General features: G+C 31.9%; 1 protein-coding gene across 2 annotated transcripts in view; it reads left to right on the top strand.

Moving 5' to 3' along the window:
* The window catches only part of LOC139525420 (uncharacterized), a 51,261-nt gene that overhangs the window by 26,492 nt on the left and 9,762 nt on the right, over positions 1 to 15,007 (top strand). For both annotated transcript variants that reach the window (XM_071320743.1, XM_071320744.1), the window contains 14 exons: positions 379 to 456; positions 2,431 to 2,503; positions 3,181 to 3,293; positions 3,753 to 3,909; positions 4,221 to 4,454; positions 5,171 to 5,380; positions 5,926 to 6,107; positions 6,970 to 7,171; positions 8,131 to 8,282; positions 8,508 to 9,798; positions 10,668 to 10,921; positions 11,816 to 12,012; positions 12,896 to 13,047; positions 14,180 to 14,299. In XM_071320743.1, coding sequence (XP_071176844.1) covers positions 379 to 456; positions 2,431 to 2,503; positions 3,181 to 3,293; positions 3,753 to 3,909; positions 4,221 to 4,454; positions 5,171 to 5,380; positions 5,926 to 6,107; positions 6,970 to 7,171; positions 8,131 to 8,282; positions 8,508 to 9,798; positions 10,668 to 10,921; positions 11,816 to 12,012; positions 12,896 to 13,047; positions 14,180 to 14,299 — 3,415 coding nt within the window. The remainder of the gene's footprint in view (positions 1 to 378; positions 457 to 2,430; positions 2,504 to 3,180; positions 3,294 to 3,752; positions 3,910 to 4,220; positions 4,455 to 5,170; positions 5,381 to 5,925; positions 6,108 to 6,969; positions 7,172 to 8,130; positions 8,283 to 8,507; positions 9,799 to 10,667; positions 10,922 to 11,815; positions 12,013 to 12,895; positions 13,048 to 14,179; positions 14,300 to 15,007) is intronic.

A 15,007-nucleotide genomic window follows, 5' to 3' on the forward strand; every position in this document is an offset into this window, starting at 1 on the left:
ATATTGCTCCTTGTATGGATATTTTTTTAATTCCACTAACCTATACAAAAAAAGAAGGCAATTGAAAGGGATTTTCGTTAAACAAAGATTGAAAATTTATTTTTTAATCATTAGAGAAACAGATACTTACATGGTTACTTGGTTACTTGTGGATTATAGAATTTATCCAATCTTGATAGTTAAATTATAAATTTAAAAAAGGCTTGGACTTTTAAATTGATAATTCAACTATCTAGAATGGATAAATCAGATTTTTCACGGGTATCAATGTAAGAATTCATATTTATCCTCAACCAATAAAAAGACTACAAAGTATTTTATTGAAAATAAAAATGCTTGTAAGCCTCAAAATAAACCTTAGTAAATTTTTATTTGTAGGCCAAATCTGGTGTTGAGGTGGAATCTACAGAGATATCTTTGGCATTCCCCCTGTCAGATCAGTGTGTTTTAAGTAAGGTAAGTAGAAACAATTTATTTTTGTCAAGCCTGCGACTTTTGTCGCAGAAAGCTCGACAGGGATAGTGATCCGGCAGCTATGGGGGCGTGGGGGGGGGGGGGGGGGGGGGGGGGGGGGGGGGGGGGCATAAGCTAACTCCTTAAAAGCTTTATATTTTAGAAGGTGGAAGACTTGGATGCTTCATACTTTGTATGTATACAATTACATGCCTCATGCTACTAAGTTTTCGTCAGTCACATGTTCAATGTCCTTGACCTCATTTTCATGGTTCAGTGACTACGTGAAAAAAAAGTTTATAAGTAAGTAAGTAAGTAAGTAAATTATTTATTATAGTGACATGTGTAAATTATGTACAGATTATAAACATATAATATATGATAAATAGTAATACACCCGGCCCAATGGACCTATAAGTCACCTCAAATAAAGTAAAACAATATAGTTTATATTTTTTGTAATGTTGAATTCTCTCTTATTATAAGTGATAGGATAACTATATTTGGTATGTGCATACCTAACAAGGTTCTCATGCCTGTTAGACAGTTTTCACTTGACCTTGACCTCATTTCATGGATCAGTGAACAAGGTTAAGTTTTGGTGGTCAAGTCCATATCTCTGATTCTATAAGCAATAGGTCTAGTATATTCGGTCTATGGAAGGACTGTAAGGTATACATGTCCAACTGGCAGTTGTCATCCGACCTTGTTTTCATGGTTCAGTGGTTATAGTTAAGTTTTTGAGTTTTGGTCTTTTTTTCTAATACTATATGCAATAGGTCAACTATATTTGGTGTATGGAAATATTTTATGATCTATATGTCTGTCGTGCAGGTTTTATTTGACTTTGACCTCATTTTCACGGTTCATTGCTCAGTGTCAGGTTTTTGTGTTTTGGTCTGTTTTTCTTAAAAAACTATAAGCAATAGGTCAACTATATTTGTTGTATGGAAGAATTGTTAGCTGTACGTGTCTGCCTTTCCTCATTTTCATAGTTCATGGGTCAATGTTTAGTTTTCTTGGTAAATGTAAAGTTTATGTGACAGTTGTAATTAAGCTTTTTATGTACCGATTATCAGGTTATCTACATGTTGATATTGTAAAATATCAGCTGCGAGACATAATATGAAGCTTTTTGTCGAGTGAGCGTAGCGAACGAGATCAAAAATCCTTCATATAATGTCAAGCAGCTGATATTTTACAATATCAATATGCAGATAATCTGATAATTGATTTATCGGGTTATATTTGCGTGTTTCGGAAGCATTTTCTTTGTTTCACCAGCACACAAAAGATGACTTGATAAGTTCGGGTCAAAGTTATTAACTTCGGTTCAAACATTATGACGTCGCTGATATGTCCGGGTCAAAGTTATTAAGGCCGGGTCAACGTATTTGACGTCACAAAGACATGATACGGAATAATATTAAGAGTTGAACAGAGTGATATAGACAGTGGGACGACCGATAATAAGGACTATCAACATAATATCAATGATTAGTAAAGGAGGTGAGACATTTCAGCGAGTGCACTCTTCTGTTACTAATTTCATATCTGTCAGCCAAAATATAATGTATGTATGGTCAATGTTAATTAATAATTACAGTAAAAATGAAGTGGAATTTAAATCTACAGTAAAAGGACTGTAATTTGTGCTTTATTTTAATATTCATAATGTACATTGATTGGTGTGTCTCTCCAGAACAGTTTTGTAAATCTACTGACCAGTTATACAATTACATTTGATGAACAAAAATGTTAATGTGTCAGAATTTTTAATTATATAAGGAATTGCATTTAGTGGAGTGAAACACTTCACCCTATATATCACAGTAAAAAACAATCAAGAATTATTTTAATATATGCACTGAAAATTTTAAAACTACTTGGATTTGTTCAAAAGTTTTTAAATTGAAAGTTTTTTGTTAATTCTCAGTAACATGTTTGAAAGATATTGGTGTGTTTTTTGTTTTGCAGGTTATGCCCCCTAAACAGCCAGTATTTGCCTTTCTTCCACTGAGGAGTTATGGGTTTAGATTTATCATTCAGGGTAAGAACCTAAGTAGCTCATATCTATCCTGTTTGTATGAAAAAAGAACACTTAAGACAGCAATTAAACAACAAAAATTTGCCTACTTACTTCTTATTGGTGATTTTTAGATGTGGAATCCTATTAGCTATTTTTACTCACAAGAGAGTACATTGTCAATCATGTCAATCGTTATAGAACATAAATTTTATTTCCAAATATAATTCAGACTTTTAACATGAACATGTATAGTCCCCTTTCTGCTTTTATGATTAAAAAGGGATTTCAATTGACACTATGTAAACAAACAATGTAAGCTTTAGTTGATGTGTTTTCCTCGGTTTTAGTTTGTAATTCAGGTTTGTTTACTCTCAATGAATTTATGACTTTTCAAGAGCAGTATACTGCTCTTCCCATTAATTTAAGGCCATTGTTCAGACCTTTATAGCTATAAGACTTATATAGATAGACACTTTCAAAATGTGCCTTGAAAAGGAACACATGATCATGAATCTGGATGTATGAACAAAATATAAATAGATAGAAAAAATGAAAGTTTTAGTGTACCTATCACTAGAGATCCTGTAGAAGGTATCTTTTGGGAATCTGCCTTACAAATATTAAAGCATAACACAAGGTATTCTTCATTAGTGTTGTATATAAAAAAAAAAATTGAGTCTTTCATGTATTATTTCCAGCTGATTTTGATGTTCCGTCCAGTAGGGAGGATGTGGATTGTGACAGTGCATGGAATCAGTGGATTAGAAATGAAATCCATAAACTATTCTTGGAAGCTCTGGAAGTGTTCAAGGTAATGTTTTACAAGTTATGTCTATGAAATATCATAGCTGATTTCACAATACTCTGTCAAACAGGAGATTGGACACTTTTCTGATTCTGTCCTTACATTACTTTAAAAACTGGCTTTCAATTATCATGCTTGAAAATGATGACCTTGTAGTTGTAGTAGGCTTGGCTTTAAATTAGATATTTTATTCTCCATTATTGTTTAATTTACAAAGTAAAATGGTAAATATCACAAGGATTTGAGCAAAAAAAAAATCAAATATGAAAACAACCAAATGTACTTTATTTAGATAGTGTTAATAGTAAATTGATTTAATTGATACAGACTCCATGTTGCAGGTGTGCATGATTTGTCATGTGCTGGGTAATAAAAACGTTTTCTGTACAATGATAGTATATTGCAACATGCTTCTTGTGTCTGCTGCTTGAAATGGAGATTTGATATTTGCAATTCTCTTTTCAGAATCACAAAGAATTTACTGGAATGAAAGCCTTGATCAATTTTCTACAGTTTGTTCCAGTAGAGGGAGAAATCCTAGATTTCTTCAGACCTGTTTCTACACAGATTCTAAAACAACTTAGAGCTAAACCTTGTCTTCCAACTCAGCCCTACAATGGTGGTATGATTTTTCCTCATGTAGTCTAAAATTTTGTACATTGTTTGACATTTTTCAACTCTCAAAATGCATTTATGTCTTTTCAAATTTTGTTTTTAAGCATTCCTGATATAGATATATTTTCTGCTCTTTAACACACATCTCTTTAATACCTACTTCCTGTCTTCTGACTCTTGGAATAAGAGGAGAGCGGGTAGTGCTTTTAATTTTCATAACCATCTCAGATCTATATTCTAATATCTGGAGTTATTTGCAGGCATTTCCAAAACAATTTATGTATAACAGATATTAATAAAAACAATATAACATTTCAGGTGAAGTATTATGGAAGTTACCAACACAGGTCGTTACAGTAAAGGACTCATTAGTGCATGAAGTTGTCACACCTGAATTCTTACAGAAACATTTGGACCTTTTCTACCTCCACAGAGAAGTTGCAGATATGTTGAATCCGACCTTAATACAGTGTTTAGGAATAGAATCTCTAACAGTAAACCACCTTATTCAGATAGGAAAAGCTATAACAATGTCACCTATCGATGAAGACGGTAATTATCTTTATATAAATTGGTTGGTAAAATATTTGGTAAAAATTGATTGATAGCTTTATTTTGTGAAAAAGCATTTATATGTGCTTGTTTGAGCATCGATATTCCTGATGCATTTATTTATGCTTTTATAAATCTAGTACTAAATTCACATGTATTAGTCCAAGTCTGAATGTGTTTATTCATGAAGAAAAAATATAATCAGCTCCTACCTATTAGGTCCCATGTTAGCAACTATCTCAAAAGATTTTTTTTGGGGGGGGGGAAGTTATTTTACCCAATATAGTAAAATTTTGGTAATTTTGTTGTAACATCCAGATTATTATCCCCCCTTAGTTTCAATCATTTATTCAAGAGTTATCTCCTCTGTAAAATCTCCTTTTCTGTGATTCATAATTATAGGTCAATAATTGAGATAATGTCTTAAATATATCTCAAAGAATAAGATAAAAAAAATTATAAAGATTTTTTTTTAATGTGCACAATCAATAAACTGCAGCATTTTGAAGTGAATCAAAGAATCTGAAATGTTTACACCATTTCATTTATACATCATGGAACCGAATAATTTCTCATTTGAAGCTTATAGAATACATTGATTGTTAGGGACCATAACTTTGTGTACCAGTTTCATTCTTCATAAATGAAAGATAGCTCCATTGAAATGTGTTATTTTCACTAAAGTAACATAGTATTGTGTTTTTCTCTTTATGCAGATTTCTATACCAGGATATATGTAATAGCTAAATGGTTAGCCTGTGTGTATCGTAGTTTGGATGAATTTCATGACAACCAGGAGATTTACAGTGAACTAAAGAAGATGAAGATCATACCTCTGGCTTCCCAAGTGTTTGTATCATTAGAGGATAATACTATCTTCTTTCCTTTGTCGCTAGAAGAGATGGCAAGATCACAAAAGTACAGAGGTATGCAAGTAAACGCTTAATAGTAATTTATAAGGTATTAAATGGCTTATTCTATATTTATTCATTCTTTTTACATCCTCTACCTGTATGACAATTGCTTGAAATTTAATGACACTCATTGTACAGTAAAAAAAAATCATTAGTGCTTCAGTATACATAAACCAATGGCATGCAGTGACTCAGGTCCAGACCTGATATTGATCTTGTTATATATTTTATTGGTCTAGGGCCTGCATAAACTATTTATCACATTATATTGTAGGAAAAGAGTTTAACTATAAACTATTTATCACATTATATTGTAGGAAAAGAGTTTAACTATTCCTTGGAAGATTTAATTTTTAGGGAAATATCAATATGCAATATATAACAGATAAAAGATTTTGCATCTGGCTTGTACAATGGAGTTATTGAACCGTGAAAATTTCACTGAAGGGTTAAATACCTGCTTCTTCCACAAAAATTAGACACATTATTGATTAAAAAAGTGATTCAGGCAGCTTCTAACCTTTAGTTCTAATTATAGAATAATAAACTTTTTGTAGATCCAATATCCTATCTACAAGAAGACATGAAAACCATTCATCCATTGTTTCTGGCAGCACCTGACAATGAAGTCAACTCCCAGGTTCAGAAAATGTTGGTAAAACTGGATGTGTGTCAGTTAACACCAAATGAAGTAATTAACCACCATATTCTTCCTGTGTTAAAGTCAGATACGTGGAAGGTGAGAACTTAGTAGAAAAAGGTGATGATGGAAGTTTTTAATGACCTTTACTGGCTATTCAGCCCTTGCACTGTCACTCTTGCTTTCAGTCCTTTTATATGTCCCTTGAAAACAAAGTTCTAGGGTATATAGGAATGACCCTGTCCAACCATCCCTCTATTTGTCTGTCCATGTGCCTTGTTAGCACAACTAGTCATAATGTATGTCTTTCCATATGCCTTGTAAGCGCAACTCCTTCTAAAGGACTTGATAGGTTTTGTAAGATTTTAAAAGTTGTTGAACACTACTTCAATATGTTTTTTGATGAATCTCAGTTATGATCCTGCTATTTTAAGGGTAGATAATAAAACTATATTGCAAAAATGTAATTCCATATACCAATATGTGCTAATAGTATCATATGAACATCTCCTAAATTGCTAGATTGATATTGATGAAACTCTTCTACTGCCTGTGCATGTGCATCAAGCAATAAAATCTTAGTCAAACATGTGAAAAGGGAGATAATAAAAAAAATATTGAATTTAGCACTATTGTAAAAGATCTAGAGGATAAACCCATGGTTTTTTTTTTAATTAACAGTAATGTATTAGAATAATTTAATTTTGGATGTAATGCGTCTTCTGATTGGCTGACATCATTTTGTTTATCAGCCCATAGACATAATTTCGTGATGTCATCAACCTTTCTTCCTGATTTACTCCGGTTTAAAATGGATTTAAGAATTAAATTATAAGAAATGACTGTAATATTTTTCTGTCTATGAAGAAATAACATAAAAAATGTGGTGCACAATGAATAACCTGTGTAGTTCATTTTGTTTCTTTAGAAATTAAGAATTCCTTTTTTTAATCTGTTTCAGCATAAAAACAGAGAAACATTGATTAGCTATCTGGTTTATATTAAAGAACAGACAGAAAAGAACAGTTCATTGGTCAACATGGATGAGTTAGCTACTGTTGCCATAGTGATGACCAATCAGGGTGAAAAGTATCCCAAAAAAGACAATGTTTATTTTACACCCGTATATGGAAACAAATATAATTTGATGCAAATTTTCCCAGGTTATATATATTTATACACTTTTCCAAGAAATATTTTGATCAATTACTTACTTAACAAATTAAAAAAGTTAAATTTTACTGATTGTCTAAAGCACATTTCCTTACTATTAGCTTTTGGTGATATATGATATATACGGATATTTTCATGGTTCTCTTCGATCATTCAAAATCCAAGGTGACTGGCTTCAGATTATAAGATAAGATTATCGGATAAATATAGATTCTACCACCACATCAAGTGTAATACGATATTTATCCACTCAAGACAGTTAAATTTTTAAATATTTAAAATTCAACTGTTGAGAGTGGATAAATATTGTAATACATGAGATTTAGTTGTGGAATCTATTTCTCTAATGATTTTAAACACTATGCAGGCAAACTTATTTCTTCTTTTGAAATGATCTTCAAAAAGATGTGTTCTTTCTATGTGAAGTCATCAGGCATGGTTGCCTTTTTTCAGAAGAAAGCAAGAAAGTTTGATCGTCATAATCGAGTTTTGACCAATGAAATCAAACAAACCACATGTTGATTAAATAAAAATTAATCAACAGGTTGGGAAAAGGATATTAAGTAGAACTAGAGAAAAACTTAAAACAAAATTATTTCCATGTTATTATATTGTAAAATGTTGTTTATTACTCACCTTCACTAAAATTTTATACTCTGTAGAATGTTTTCTACGAAAGTGCATGCTTTTGTAATCCTGTATTTCTGCGGTTTATCATGTCTTGCCTTGTCTATTTTTCAATAAAAAACATGTGATATCTTTCATAAAACAGAAAAAAAATATACAATGCTTTTCACTACTTCATTGAGGTTCATATTTTACCCAAATAGATATATAAAGTAGACAAATTGCAAATAAAAAATACTGACATTAAATTTTTAACTAAATTAGAAATTAGTAACAGGAAAGGGATATTGTAACTGGTACTATATATTGGTATATTTTTCAGGATATGATTGGTGTTTGTTGGACAGTGTTTACATTCGGGACCAGAGCAGTAACACAGAGAAACAAAAATGGCACAAGTTTTTCTGCAGACTTGGCATTACTGATTTAATCACTGTTAGACCTATACAAGTGGAATTGGATTCGGAATCAGTTGTAGGTGTTTTTCCTCTTTATGTTTTACTTTGCATTACAAAAAATATACTTTTCATAAAATGTTTTTAATAAATGAAATTTAAGTGAACACATACACATTTCTTATCTTTGATATTTGTTCAGATGTTTATTTATGTTTCAATATAATTGTATAGATTTTTTAGTCGATAAATGTTCACTCAGTACACTAAAAAATGAGCTCATTCTCTTGTTATTCCATTACAGAAAGAAAGTGCCTGGTCGTCTATAGAACAGTTGTATCCTGATGACTTCAGACAGGGTTGTGTCATAGAGGATTACAGCTGTGACGAAATCAGAGATCTACTGAAATCTAATAAGTGTCCCCAATCTTACAAACTTCAGATGAAATCTCTTTGTGAATACCTGGATCAGGTGTGGGATACACAGTTTGTTAGATACACAAAAACAAAACTAATCAGAAAGGACAATAAACAAGAGAGAGATGTTGAATCCTCCTTTTGTATCTGGCTGAAAACTTGTGACTGGTTACCTACCATTGAAGTGAAAGCAGGAGTAGAAAATAATGGTGCCATTAAGTATACAGAAGAAGTTTGCTGTAAGAAGCCCTCCACTTTATATTATCCATTTGAAAAGATTGTTAAGTTGCTCCATTACACTGTCAATTATGTTAGTGGGCCGTTTGATACAAATAAAAGTACATTTGCACAATTTTTGGGTTTGAAATTTGAAGTATCCTTAGAGGATCTAATCAGTAGTTTAAAAAAATGGGGTCAGAGGTCAGATGGCGGTATTCCAGCATTATTTGCAACTTCACAAAGCCATATAGAGCATTTGTACAGCTACCTTGGGGAAAATCTAAACAAGAAACAGATCCAGGACCTCTTAGACAAGGCACCAGTTATTTTTGTTCCTGTGATTACAAAAAGTGTGGGGAGAGGAGATATGAATCAACAAAGATTTGCCGTCAATGTTGCCGGTCAGATGCTTAGCAGACAGGAAGTTTGGTGGGAAGACAAAACAGAACTATTCCAGAAACATCAGGATATTCTAACTGAGATCCATGCTGATATTGGTAGAAAGAAGATTCTCTCTAGATATATAAATTATTCTAGGTCACCTAGTCTAAGAGAATTTTTCATGATGGGAAAAATTCAAACTTGTCCAGATGTTGAAGAATATTCTGAGTTACTCGTTCATGTTGCAAGTTCACAGAGTCGAGTAGAAACAGAGACTTTACATGATGTCATGAAATTATTGTCAATGATCGGAGATTTAATGTATGTTGATGAAAATGATCCAGAAAGTGCAACCAAGAAAATGTTAAATGAAATCCAAAGGAAGAAAATGTTGAATCGTTTCAAAGGGCAGAACATCATTCCAACCAAACGAAAAACATGGACATCCCTTGAGAAAAATCCTCTAATTGCTGACAACAATGAATATGAAAACATCTTTAAGAATGAAGACAATGTTCATTTTGTTCTGATGGAGGAAAATGAACATCGTAGAGGGCAGCACAATGTTAGAGCTTCAGGTAATCTATAATCTTTATACATAAGCTATCAATTAACATGACTAAAGAAATGCCAAAAATTGTATTTTCCACCTTATAAAACAAAACAGTTTATTAGCAACATTCATTTTCCTATATATATTTTAGTGATAAATAAATTTTCAAAAACAATTTTGAACTTATTTTTTCACCATTATTTGTCTTACCTGTAGAAAAAGTCAGAAGTTTTTGTGGTGTAGTCTGTTTCCAAGATACTATAAGCAATAGGTCAATAATATTTGGTGTATGGAATAATAACATGGTGTTCATGTTGTATGTCAGGCTTTATTTGACCTTGACATCATTTTATGGCTCATTGGTAAATGTATTTTTGTCGTAATAAGGTCTGTACCATAAGCAATAGTCTACTCTATATTTGGTGTATGGTATAGAATTCAATCATTATAAGTTAAAAGCAGGCAAGACATATCAGTGTGTGAAATCTAGTTTATCAATTAGACTCTCAGATTATTTGTCAGTTATTCTAAAAGTCCCCTTGAATATTTTTGAATTATTTTTGTGGAATTCATGTTTCAATTTCAACCTTAGATTGATGATTACTGCAAATTCATGAACATTTTTTTCGAAAGAAAAAAAAATGTTTAAAAATATAACACTATTTTTTGTTTATAGCAAATAATTTGAATTACTCTTTTTTCCACATTCTGTATTTAACCTATACATGCTATAAAAAAAAACCATTTAAATAGTTTTAATCTATGAAAATCAGCAGAAGCAGAGTTAAACCTATACAAAGTTGATTCTGCAACTTCTGAAATATATTTATATAAAGAATGATATGTAATGTACACTTCAAATATTTGACGAGAAACAATGTTGCCTTATTACAGCCAGAGAATCCTACCATATAAATCCTGAGGCCATGATGAGTGTTCTTAGAATGTGTGAGATTGAGAATCTCAGTGATGTTGTCGAGGAACAGATTATTCCTAGTGGGTACAAACTCTCCCCACGTTTACAAAACTACATGATAAAGTGTGTACCACTGTTACAAGTATTCCTGTTTAATAACTATGGAAATATCTACCAAAGTTTGATTGATGAAGGCCTGGTAGATACACTTTCCAGACTGAATTGTATTGAGGTAAATAAAATATATATACTTTGTATGGTACATACTTTGTTATTTCAAGATCATTTTGACCTTATGATCAATTCAATGGAATTGACAATATGAATTTCTTTTATCTCCACTTTCTTTCTTGATTGGTTTGCAAAAAATATTTCTCCCCTGTAGAGAAAATTTGTCAAAGATTGGTAAATTTCTTGATTTTTTCTGAAATTCCTATTGTGACATCATGAAAAAAAGAAAACCATAATGCCCGATGAATCCCATATAAAGAACACAACTTTTTGCAAATCTTTGAAGAAGTGGAATAAATTGTTTAGATATCATCTTCAAATCAAAAGAGAGACAGATCCACCACTATATCTTGTGTATTATGAAATCTCTACACTCTCAATGGCATACCTGCCAACTTTTCAAAATCCCCATGGGGGTTTTATGTGCAAGATGACTCTTGTAGTTCTATGAAACCTTCATGGGGCTTTGAAATGTCTTTTAATGTTGTTTTTTGGCTTCTTCATACTTTTACAAGCCTATAGCCTATAGCCATTGTAAAATTAATTGTTTTGTTTAAAAATGTGAGCTTTTGGGAGCCTCCATGGGGGAAATCCCCTTCAAATTATGAGTGACAGTTTGCAGGCATGCAATGGTTTAATTTTAAATGTTTATGGAAATCTTGACGGGCCTTGCATATTAAAATATTAAATGATGCAGTGGTTGAATCTATATGTTTCTTATGATTTCACCAGGCATAGACTTAGATAAAGTGTAAATACATGGTTTGATTTTGATTTTCTTTTTTACCTTACAATTTTGATGGGATGAAAAGGTGTGCCTATTATACACAAATAAATATGGCACATTGTCTAAAAAAATATTGCTTTTCTTTTTAAGAAGTTTTCTTTATTTCAGACTGACAAACTTGAAGTGAAATATTGGTTTAAGAATGACCCAGATATCTTTAGATTGAAGGAAGAGATTTGTAAACTTAACAAAGAGGAATTCTTTTTTCAAAAACGATATGAGGAATCCTACAACTTTACTGATATCAACAAGGCTATAGCGAAGATCTTCAGTAACAATGACCGTGCTTGTTTCAATGATTTAAGGTAAATGTTGCCAAATTATAATGTGAAAAAGCCCATGGCAATGGAACAGATGAGCTGAGTCCTTGTTATTAATTTTTGTCTTCCCTTGATGAAGTAAAACTAGCAAGACTAAATATGCTGTATGTCACTTTACTGCCTTCAACAATGAGCAAAGCCCAAACTGCATAGTCTGCTATAAAAGGCCCTGAAAAGACAAATTTATGTAGAAAAATGAACAAATATGAAACACATCCACAAATGACAACCACTGAATTACAGGCTCCTGACTTGGCACAGTCACATACATACAGCATATTGCTGGGTTAAACATGTAAGCTGAATCCCAACCCTCCCCTAACCTTGGACAATGTCATAACAATACAACATAAGAACGAAATATAAAAATCAGTTGAAAAAAGCTCAACTCATCAGATGGACACAAATAGAAATACTACACAGAGTGAACGTCTGTCTGTCATTCATGCCACAAACTAAATTAGCTTTAATTATCCTGAATATGTTTTTTATGCCCCATTTATGGGCATTATGTTTACTGGTCTGTGCGACCCTTCGTCCGTCCGTCCCTTCATCTGTCTGTTCATCTGTCCGTCTGTCCCCCTTTCAGGTTAAAGTTTTTTGTTGAGGTAGATTTTGATGAAGTTAAAGTCTTATCAACTTGAAATTTAGTACACATGCTCCCTATGATAAAGTAAAATCTCTAGTTTTGCATTAAAATTAGAAAGACCATATCATAGGGAGCATGTGTACTAAATTTCAAGACCATATTTTCATGGTCCATTGAACATAGAAAATAATAGTGCAAATGAGGCATCTGTGTACTATGGATTTTATTTTCAGCAATTATATACAATTTAAAATAATTACATGTATCATTTGATTTCAGAGATTTGCTTACAGATATTCACAGTTGTATATTTGAGAAAACAACCGAGTCACTGGAAGATTGTTTAAGGAGACATAGTGATACTGACATTGATGAAGCTGAAGTTGCATGGACAGTCCCACCCTCTATGTTACCAGATATTGAACCAGTGGGTGAGTATTGTAAAGTAGAATAATTATTTTGTTTCTATATTATTTTGTTATGTTTGTTCAGTTATTTCTGTGCAATCTTAAAAATCTCTATTTACAGGTATGGATTCCAACTAAGACGATGTGGCTTATATATTAATGAAAAAGCTGCCCAATAACAAAACAAACTACAGCATAAAATTATATATATATGTCAAATTTTATTTAAACCAGTTCTCTGTCCTCTTTTAACATATAACTCTTCAAATGGTTGTTTTTTATTATGCCCCACCTACAATAGTAGAGGGGCATTATGCTTTCTGGTCTGTGGCTCCGTTCTTTCGTCTGTCCGTTTGTCTGTGCATCCGTTCAGGTTAAAGTTTTTGGTCAAGGTAGTTTTTGATGAAGCTGAAGTCCAATCAACTTGTTGCTTATGATATGATCTTTCTAATTTTAAAGCCAAATTAGACTTTTGACCCCAATTTCACGGTCCACTAAATATAGAAAATGAAAGTGGGAGTTTCAGGTTAAGGTTTTTGGTCAAGGTAGTTTTTGATGAAATTGAAGTCCAATCAACTTGAAACTTAGTACAATATGTTCCCTATAGTATAATCTTTCTAATTTTAATGCCAAATTAGATTATTACACAATTTCACAGTCCATGGAACATGGAAAAGGATAGTGCAAGTGGGGCATCCATGTACTTTGGACTCATTCTTGTTTATATCCTTGGTTTTCAAATATTCTTTGATATCTTATGAATAATAAATAAACTAGAAGAGTTCTTTGGATGCATGACATTTTTCAAGTGTTTTTTTTTTTCTCTCTATAAAACACAAAAATAAATTTAGCTGAAGCAATCAAAGATCTGCCATGAACAACACATTTTCAAAATAGAAAAAAAATATTACATTCTACAACTATTGAAAATGTTACTGAAAGGGACAGGCTCATAAAAAGGTGGACTTTTTTTTTAGCTATTTAGTTTGTATTATTGAATATTTTAATCAATTCTGCACATCTCAAAGCGATAATTCGCAAAATTTTGATTCAAGACAATATGTAACTTTTTTTTATGTGTTAGATTTTTTATAATATAATGGCAATTTTTTTTGCTTTTTTTGGAGATCATTTACATATTGCTTTTTTTCTCCAGTTGAAGAAGAAGAAGAAGATGTTGAAGAAGAAGAAGAGATCACAGCTTCAACCAACGAACCTGCTATTATGAGAGCTTGGCCACCTATGTCAGATGGCAAAAATCATTCTAAGGCAAAAAGTAAATGTTTAAAGTAGAACAAAATATTAATTTTATTTAAAACTTCAATGTTGTTTATCTATTGCAATTATTTCTTGCATATATATACAAGACATGAAACTATTAAGAAACGAAATAATTAGGTAGTTTATATCAAGTTGGTTAACATTGATGAAAGATTAGAGTTAAGAACCTTTCTCACAGGGATAAATGTCAAAATATCCTGAAAAACATGTACTAAGAGCTAGAGAATATATATTATGGATAGTGGTGGTAAAGAGTTTAAGTTTTATAATTAAGTATATGTTAGCTGTTCTTTATGCTTGTTGTCTGGCGTCTGTCTTCTGTTGTGGTCCGTCGTCCGTCATCATTAACTTTTACAAAAATCGTCTCCTCTGAAACTACTGGTCTAAATTTAACCAAACTTGGCCACAATCATCACTAGGGTATCTAGTTTAAAAAATGTGTCTGGTGACTCTGACGGAGTAAAATTGTTTATTAGGTCAAGATCTATCTGCCCTCCAATTTTCAGACAAATCGGATAGCCCGTTGTTGGGTTGCTGCCCCCGAATTAGTAATTTTAAGGAAATTTTGTAGTTTATGGTTAATATCTTGAATATTATTATAGAAGAGATAAACTGTTAACTTCAATAATGTTCAGCAAAGTAAGATCTACAAATAAGTCAACATGACCAAAATTGTCAATTGACCCCTTAAGGAGTTATTGTT

Source organism: Mytilus edulis, chromosome 5 (assembly GCF_963676685.1).
Source record: "Mytilus edulis chromosome 5, xbMytEdul2.2, whole genome shotgun sequence".
NCBI lineage: Eukaryota > Metazoa > Mollusca > Bivalvia > Mytilida > Mytilidae > Mytilus > Mytilus edulis.